The sequence below is a fragment of the Rhinolophus sinicus genome, chromosome 5 (assembly GCF_057876585.1).
Source record: "Rhinolophus sinicus isolate RSI-liver-muscle chromosome 5, RSI-T2T, whole genome shotgun sequence".
Lineage (NCBI taxonomy): Eukaryota > Metazoa > Chordata > Mammalia > Chiroptera > Rhinolophidae > Rhinolophus > Rhinolophus sinicus.
In genome coordinates, this window is record NC_142505.1 from 67462468 (window position 1) to 67471659 (window position 9192).

A 9192-nucleotide genomic window follows, 5' to 3' on the forward strand; every position below is an offset into this window, starting at 1 on the left:
CTTTGTTGTATCTCAGCTGACCATTCCTTTACTCAGTAAATTTATACTGGCTTGACTATCCCAGTGAGTTAGTTACAGCATCTGCCTGATTTCTTCAGATCCTATGATTAAAAGAAATTATTTAATATGAGTTCATTTTTATATTGTAGAAGCCAAGGTTTTACTGGAAGTTATATTTTCATAGTATACATGTAGAAGTGGCATTACCGTGTTTCCCCGAAAATCAGACCTAACAGGAAAATAAGCACGAGTATGATTTTTCAGGATGCTTGCAATATAAAATAAGCCATAATGCGACTTTTGGAGCAAAAATTAATAAAAGACCTGGTCTTATTTTTAGGGAAATACGGTAAGGCTTATTTTATATTACGGGCATCCTGAAAAATCATCTTAGGGCTTATTTTCCGGTTAGGTCTTATTTTCGGGGAAACATGGTAGTAGAAAAAGGAGCCATGGCTGAAGTAAAAAAAAAAAAAGAGTTGACTAAACAGAAGTCTCTCAAGAGGAATTTGAAAAATAAGGGGAAAGAGAGATGAGGCAAGGAATACAATGTAGTGTTTGTTTGAGGAGAGGGACAAGCAGAGATTTCGGAGAAACGGGAGCATCTGAGGAAGGAAGAGGGGGAGTCAGCAGGCAATGACTGGGACAGGAAACCACTCACCAGAAGGATGAGGGCAGAGTGAAGCAGGGGATGTATAAAATGGAATCGCTTTAAGCAAGCTGCTAACATTAGTAACACAATGAAGGTTGAGGCATGAGGAAAGACTCCATTCTCATTCTAACCAGCATAGGAACTTAACCATTTTTGAACTGTTCAGTCCTGAGTCATTGCCTGAATATACATCTGTACCTCCAGGTAAATCTCTAATTAAGCCCCTAGGGATTCCCATACCCAGACTACTTGATTACCTTCCAAAGAACTTGGGTATACACCCACCTGAGATCCATCATCCATCCACCAGTCTTGACCAAGACCTCCCAGCAGCTGACTGCCTGACATCTGACTGATAACCCTCCTGGACCAATTGTAGGGCTGAGAATGTAGAATTGGTGATTCTTAAGAATGCACTTTTTACTGTCAGAACTTTTCTTCCTTCTTCAAATCACATCTGGGTTTTTTGCCTGGCTGTGTTCCCAGTGTGCTTTCTCTAAGATCATTGAATAAATATTATTTCTAGCCAAAGCCTCCAGACTCTTTTTGAATTTATTCAACAAGGAAAAGACAATTGTATTCCATTCTGTTCCACCTCAAACTTTGACATTTATTTTTAATCTTAATGTTTTAACATGATGTAGAAAAAAAACAATTGTGAAACAAAACATGCTGGACAATTAAGGAGATGACTTTTTCCTGGCTATTGCAATAGAGAGAAGATTTCTTAATGAGTGTCAAATGACAAAAAATGAAACAAATCGGTAACACATTTTATGTCCCTTAGGAAACAACCAGAGGATCGGGGTGTGCAGAGCTTCTGGACGGTGGAACATTCTTCTCCAGAGACACCTGGGCAAGAATGACTTTTAGAGTGTTAGAAGCAGCAATATGGAAACAGCACAGCAACTGGGCTTGCATATCTGACCTTATTTAAAAAGAACAAGGAACAAGAAAAAAGTACAGAGGCCAGAGCTGTCTTGGCATTTAGGGTTGGCTGACTGGATGTACTGCATTGCTGGTTGTGGTGGAGAAACTGTTCTTGAAGTGACCAATGTCTGTCCCGCGAGCTGGACATAGGTCAAAACAGAGGATGCTTCCCATAATGCCCCCTTAGTGACTCTGATTGTAATTAATGCTCATTCTGTCATCAATCATCACCTCTTCCCTGCCTCCTGCCCGGTGCTTGTTCCTGGAGCCGTTGTACTGACCTGGTTGAGTGTGTAATTTCCCGTTCCTGGTGGCATTCACGTGCTAGTACCAGGGACTGTCCCCCCTTTACCCTATATGATTCTTCGCGGCCTGCTAATGGCATGGGGATCCATTTTGTCTTGTAGATACCCAAGACATGGTTCATAATAAACTCTGTTAATTGCCAGACTAGAGTGGCCAGCCCTCTTTTTTGGTCTCCCCCTGCACTCTTACGGAGCTATGTTTTCAGTCCTGGGATCTTTCCCTGGGTCAGCGTGTGTGAACACTGGTCAAGCAGGTCACTTAGGGGAACACGACAGTCCAGTTTGCAGACATAGCACCCCAGGTAGAAATTTATTTCAGCGTGAGGAATGTCTCCTAGAAAAGGAAGGGACCTGGGGATTTAATGAGCAGCTAAACAAGGGGATCCTGTGTTAGAGGAAGAGGAGAGTGGGACTTATCTGAGTCATTTGGAGAGGAGCTATTCTTGGCAGTTAGCCCTTTCCCAGAGTACAAGGGAGGAGAGGGGGATTTCTTACCTGTAGCTGTTTTCTGGGAGCACAGGCTCAGGTAAAGTCAACTTTGTTGTCTTAGGCTCAGTGAGGTGAGTCTCCAACACAAAGCCAAAGCAACTATCTATAATGTTGACCAAGGGCATAAGATGATCAGGGGTGTTCAAGACAAGAGGCCCCAAATGGAGTCACTTATGCTAAAACTCATGTCACCAAACTGAGACAACTTGATTTCGGTTTCAGCTCTCTCAGGAATGGAATCTTAGACCAGCCTGTCAGGAATCTCCTGCCCAGTACTAGTGAGGTAACTGCATGAGAAACCCCTGCCATCCCCTGAAGGAAAGCAACCTTGCAATACCCACCCGCTTTGCCAAGTGTGACTTTGACTTCCTGTTTCTGCTCCCTCTGCCTAGAAAAGGCTTTTATTTTGTACAGCGTTAAACAAAAAGGTTAACTTTCTTTTTTAAATAAAGGCTTTGTTGAGTCATATGCTAGCCAGAAACAGACCAGGTCCCAGGTCATGATGGCTAAAACCATCAGGAACAGGGTTAGATGGAGAAGACCGCTTGTCTGTCATCCTGGATTTGATGGGCCCTTTTACAAGTTATATCTTGGGGAAGAAAGATGGAAGTTGTTTTGAAAGGATTGACATCAGCTACAGAGAAGGGGGTGGGATGAGGTGAAGGTGGGGAATTTCTATAATAGGAGCAGGTCTGTGAGGAGGAGACATTCACTACTTCTGATCACTTACAGTCAACAGTTCTGAAAGTTCACATGCAGGACATGGTGGCCTCTGCTGGTCATTACAGAAGGTCACTCAAAGCTCCAACACACACTCATGGATGCGAGCTGTCTTTTATCAGCTGAACCCCAGATGTTAACAGAATAACTTCTCTGTGCCTTTCATTCTCTGCCCACTGTAATTTAATTTAGAGCATCTCAGAATTTTTTTCCTGTCATTTTGTTCTCTCCATGGCATTTTTCCAGAGTCAGGAACACAGGTAACTTCAGAGCTCCCCGGACTGCTACTTGGGTCCATTCAGGACATCCAGTGCATTCTCTCCAAAGAGAATGGATCTCTCCACTTCATCAGCTGGGTACCAAGGCCTACCGAGGCCGTAGACATTGTGGAGTTTATAACTCAAGGGAGAAAACCCTAACTGCCACATCGGTGACTCTCATTCTCTATCTGCCATCAGCCTATCAACATCACTGCCTCTTTAACACAGCAGCTTTGAATATTCAGACCTGGGTCTCCATGAAGCACAGAACTCCTCCTTCTCCCTTCCATGAGTCCTGGTTTGTCCACAGTTAAATGACGCCAGTGGGGATGGTAGAGGGACTCTTTCACATGAGCGTCTATGCCTGCCCCCTCCACTTCACAAATACCTTCACCCTGAACTATTCTATGCACCAAAGTGGCATATTTTGAGGTGGTATGCCCTAAACCCAGGCCAGAGCTTCTCCCACTTAACATGAAAATTCATTACCTGGAATCCTGTTAAAATGCAGACTCTGATCCTATAGGTCTTAGAGTCTGCGTTTCTGCATGCATCCTGGGGGGACCACCATTCCTCCAGCTGGTCCTCAGATCACACCTTAAGGAGGCAGGTAAGAGACCCACCACCCTCGGAGGCATCTGGAGGACACACACACCGGAGAAAGCTGAGACAGGATTCCTAGGCTGAGGGGATGAGAAGATCCTGGCTGAGGGGGTGCCATCACTTCTGCCTGAGTCCCCTCAGCTTCACAGCCTCTCCCCCAAGATGGGCCTGTATTTCCACCCTCCTGTGTCACCTCCTCACTCCCTCACCTCACTTCATCTCAAAGGGTTCCTGGAGGAAAGGAATACCCTTATTTCTAAGGCAGGGACACAGAGAGGAACCTGAACACACAGGCCTTGCAAAGCTTTCCTGTTTGTTACATTTAGTTCAGATCCCCTTTGTTCTTTTATATTTCTCTACCACTGTCCACTCTTCATTGGATCTGGCATGAAACCCATTTCTTCAGGACTTCATTTCCTCCATAAAACTCCATAAACTCACGTAAAACTTTTATTAAATACATGTGTAAGCTTTTCTCCCAATCATCTTTCTCAGTTTACTTTTCAGACCCAAACAGGGACCCTACAAGGGTCCAGGAAAACTTTTTTCTCCCCTACACTCTGGTCTGTATTTTGCAAAGAATGAAAGCAAATGATGCTTTTTAGTCCTAAAAAGGGTCTTTGACACTAGTTTTTAAATGTTTAAGGATTTTTGCTCTTTGAAAATTCATGTAGCAATATAAACAACAGGATATGGGAGTGAGACATAACTTGGAGTAAAGCTCTGGGTAGATTTGGAGTAAAAATTTACCTCAGAAAATGATTTAACTTCAGAGTTTCAAGAATGACATGGGTAGAAGAGAGATAATGTAAACCATGTTGACCTCCAACAAGTGTAGATAATATTAGATGAGTTAAAAGCATTTAACTCAGAGCAGGAACTTAATAAACATCAGGTCCTCCTCACTCATAAAATGAAAACATACCTGAGGAATAACGACGCTCTAAGACTTCAATGACCGATGTATCATTGTTGTAGGTTAACTTCTTGGTTAATCCAGAATGTTACAACAGACTTTGGGGAAAATGTTGAAGGCTGGGCACCAAAGGTAGAAAAGAAGCACATAGTCCTATGAAGGGCTTTTGATAGGAATGTGGGAAATAAAAAACACCCCACTGGCCCAATTCCCCTGTTTGATGGCTGTCAGCTAAGAAAAATGGTCAAATTGTGATCATTCTGACTAAAATATGCAGAAAGTTGTTAAAGAATTAAAAACAAAAAAGAACACAAACAAAACTCTGGTTTACAAAGGGAGAATCTTTTGTACTTGGCACTCTAGTATAAGCTGTGGAGACTCATGTTTGTAACTACTGACCTCACGCTGGTCTTTGGGCCTGCTTTCCCGACCATCTAGAGGGCTGTTTGGATGATATGTGTTGTGCAGTTCACTTACCAGAACATGTCATGTTGGGACTGAAACAGTCTTACAGAAGTGCAGGAAAAGACACACAGTGGGAGGCACAGGCGAAGACTGGATCTGACTGAATAGTTCCCGATGCCACTCACGGCCCCTGATGGAGACGAAGCCAGGCTGGACATGCTCATCGCTGCCATCGCCCTCACTCCCGTCTTCCCTCCCTGTGACTGAGCAGCAGCCTCTTCAGTGCCCCCTTCACGTCCTTGTTTCTGAGTGTGTAGATCAGGGGGTTCAGGAGCGGGGTGACAATGTTGTAGAAGAGGGTGAGGAACTTGCCCTGGTCCTGTGCAGAGCTGTTCCCGGGCTGCATGTACATGTAGATGATGTTCCCGTAGAACAGGGAGACCACAGTGAGGTGGGAGCTGCAGGTGCTGGCAGCCTTGTGCCGCCCTGCCGCTGACTGGATTTGTAACACCGCTCTCACGATGTAGCCATAGGATATGAGGATAAAGCCCAGGGGTAACAGCACGATGCCCACGGCCAGGACAAAGACAGTGCCCTCAACAGCAGCTGTGTCCACACACGCCATCCGAATCAGGGCGGGCATTTCACACAGGAAGTGGTCCACACTGCGGCACCCACAGCGGGGTAAGTGCAGGGTGACTGGGGACATGGCCATGGAGTTGGCCACTCCGCAACCCCAGGCGACCGACAGCAAGCCCACGCAGAGGCGGGGATTCATGATCACCATATAGTGCAGGGGCTTGCAGACCGCGACAAACCGGTCATATGCCATGACGGCCAGAAGCAGGCACTCTACGCCACCCAGAGCCAGGAACAGGAAGAGCTGGATAGCGCAGCCTGTGTAGCTGATGGTCTTGTCATGTCCACTCAGGTTATAGAGCAGCTGAGGGATGGAGCTGGTGGTGAAACAGAGGTCCAGGACAGAGAGGTGCGTGAGGAAGAAGTACATGGGGGAGTGGAGATGGGGGTCTAGCCGGCACACCAGGATGATGGTGGTGTTGCCCACAAGGGTCAGGAGATATGCAATCAAGATGACCACAAAGAGGATCTTCTCCAGATGGGGGCGGTCAGAAAACCCCAAAAGGATGAAGTTTTCCTGGGCACTCTCATTGGCTCCATCCATCTGGACTGCACCTGAGAAGGAATATTGATACTAATAATGGTAGTAGCCCACATAAGGCGGCACCTACTATGAGCCAGGCGTTCTTCTACGATTTTTACATTTATTTACTCATTTAACCTCAACAACAGTGACATGGAGTTGACAGTCTTATTGTCCTGGACTTACAGAAAGGGAAACTGAGGCAGACATATGTTAAGCAAACGATCATATTGTAGAAAAGGCAGAGCTGACTTTGAACTGAAGACATAGGCTCAGAGTCCTCATCCCTCACTGCTTCTTATTCCAATGGCAAGAACATAAACCCTGTTGTGGCCCAGTCACTGATTCTCCCCAGAGATGAGTTCCTGAGCTCCTGTGAAAACCTCAAAGACCCCAAGTGCAATCTCAGAATAATCAATTAATAGTATTTAGGAACTATCCACTAGACACAGAAAACTTTATTTACTCTCTAACCCTAAGACACATCTCATTCCTTTTTATCATTATTCTTGAGGTAATTTTAAAGTACCTGAGTAAATAAAATAAATAATATATGAGACAATTGAATATTACTAAAGCAACATACACATGAAATTACTCTTTCTCTCTCTCTGTCTCTGTCTCTCTGTCTCTGTCTCTCTGTCTCTGTCTCTCTGTCTCTGTCTGTCTCTGTCTCTGTCTCTCTCTCTGTCTCTCTCTCTCTCTCTCTCGTCTGGTTTTGAAGAAACAGAGTATTTTTTTATTCCAAAGTACTATAGCTGCTTGAGAAAAAGAAAATCACAAAATTTGAAACAGATTATTCAACTTTAATGCAATAATTTATATACATGTGCAGAAACCTCTGTCAAATTGCAGTCCCAATAGTTCATCAGATTCAAACAAAGCAGACCTGAGAACACAGAACCACTCTTACCGACAGATAAAGGAGTCAGTTTCACACCCTCGGGCTGCCGCCCCAGTCTTCCTGCTGCCTTGTTACAATCCCTTAGCCAGCAAGATACCATTTCCAAGATCTTGGAAAGCTCTCTACCTTTCCATAGTTTACTTGTCTCAATGGTAATAATCAAACTACCTTACTTATTTTATAGCTATGTTTTGATATTTTAATACGAAAGAAAGTTGGTAAATATGAAAGGTGTATGTATGTTACATGAAACTATGTGTCACATACAAAGGGAGTGGAAAATTAAGCCCACGCAACAAGGCAGAGAAATTCTGACCCAAAAAACAAGTCTAATAAGGGGTCGTCCTTAGCATATATCCAAACATACTTCGAAAATAATAATTAAACCATAACAATTAGTGAGGCATTCGGGGTTGGGGAGTGTGGCTCACTCATTCATTCTTTTCACCAAAACAAATTACAAATCAAATATTTAAACACTCAATAAATAAACTGTTACAAGAAAGCATGGGAGTTGTTCTCTTTGTTTTTTTCCTGATCATGTTGGATTTACATAGATCTCACTAGGCAAGTTGCAATTCTCTAAACCTATACAACAAAATACAAATAAGTTTGCATATTTTAATAAATCTCTGATATAAGAAACACTGCTAATAAAGTATAAAGAATAATTAAAATACTAGAGAAATTCAACATGGCAATTGAAAGGCTACCTTGTCTAATAATTTTTTTCAAGAAATTGGCAAGAAAACCTGGAACAAAATAAAAATAGGTAGTGACTTGAAGCAGTAGTTCACAAGAAAAGTAATGTAAAAACATGGCTTATAAACATTAGAATTCCTCTCACTGATAATTAAAGATATGAAATTAAAATACAGGTGTAAATATATGTGCTTTTTAGACAGGTAGATATTTTGAAACGTGGTATATACAGAACTGGGAAAAGTGCGAGGGAATAAGCCCATTCTCTTGAACTCGTGATAGGTGTTGAAATTGGAATAGAATGTTTGGAGGGATCTTAGAAAAAGATCGTTGATTAAAGTGCCCAATACTCAGAAACGATGCATATGTTTAAAGTTGTAGAAATGATTTAATAAATAACAACAATGTTATGAGCTAGAAACAAACGGCTACTAAATGGAAACAAGCATATGTATGTGATTTCACCTGGATATTTTTTCCAAAACTCATGTTAATCTCACACAAATGGAAAGCAAAATCTAACACACAATGAGATTACATATAGTGTGATCCCACTTTCTGGTCATAAACTCTCTATATATTTACATTAAAATGGATACAACATCTAAATGTATGCAGTGAATTATTAAAGTGATTTACTTCTAGAGTGTGAGATGGAGTTTAAGGGAGACTTTCATTTGTACATGACTCCTTCTTCATTAAGTCATAATTTATAATCATGAATTATTATGAAATTAAAAATAATATGTATACATGTATGTTTATAGTACAAAAAACCATTCAGAAAATTTTCCTATGAATTTTGTGTTTTTTCTAAATGTTAATATATCATTTTAACTTTATTATTGCTCCTTTACAGACATCATTGCCCATCCCCCTTAATAAATCATTTAAAACAAAAGAAACTGAAAAAGGAAAATAAGTCAAAAGAAAGGCAGGATGTTTAGGAAGGAAAAAAGACTGAATCAAATTTCGTCACCCCAATAAAACCAGTGTTTTAAAACAAACTGCTGCACAATTTTGTGATCCAAAAATTGTAAATTCTGTGAAATAAGATAAAAATAGACCAAGGAGGTGAAAATGAGTGGAACTCAGTGACAGGAGTGAGCTTTCTTGTCAGGGCAGCACATGAGTCCCCATCTCC

General features: G+C 42.1%; 1 protein-coding gene across 1 annotated transcript; it reads right to left on the minus strand.

The window, feature by feature from the left end:
• Positions 1-648: 648 nt before the first annotated feature.
• On the minus strand, positions 649-6463 carry LOC148758261 (olfactory receptor 2W3-like). Its single transcript, XM_088798549.1, has one exon. It carries the CDS (start codon positions 6461-6463, stop codon positions 5519-5521), a length of 945 nt encoding a protein of 314 aa, XP_088654675.1. The 3' UTR covers positions 649-5518.
• Between the last annotated feature and the right edge of the window lie 2729 nt (positions 6464-9192).

Excerpts from the sequence above, each read along its gene's own strand:
- LOC148758261 (XM_088798549.1), bottom strand. The coding sequence starts at position 6,463 with ATGGATGGAGCCAATGAGAGTGCCCAGGAAAACTTCATCCTTTTGGGG.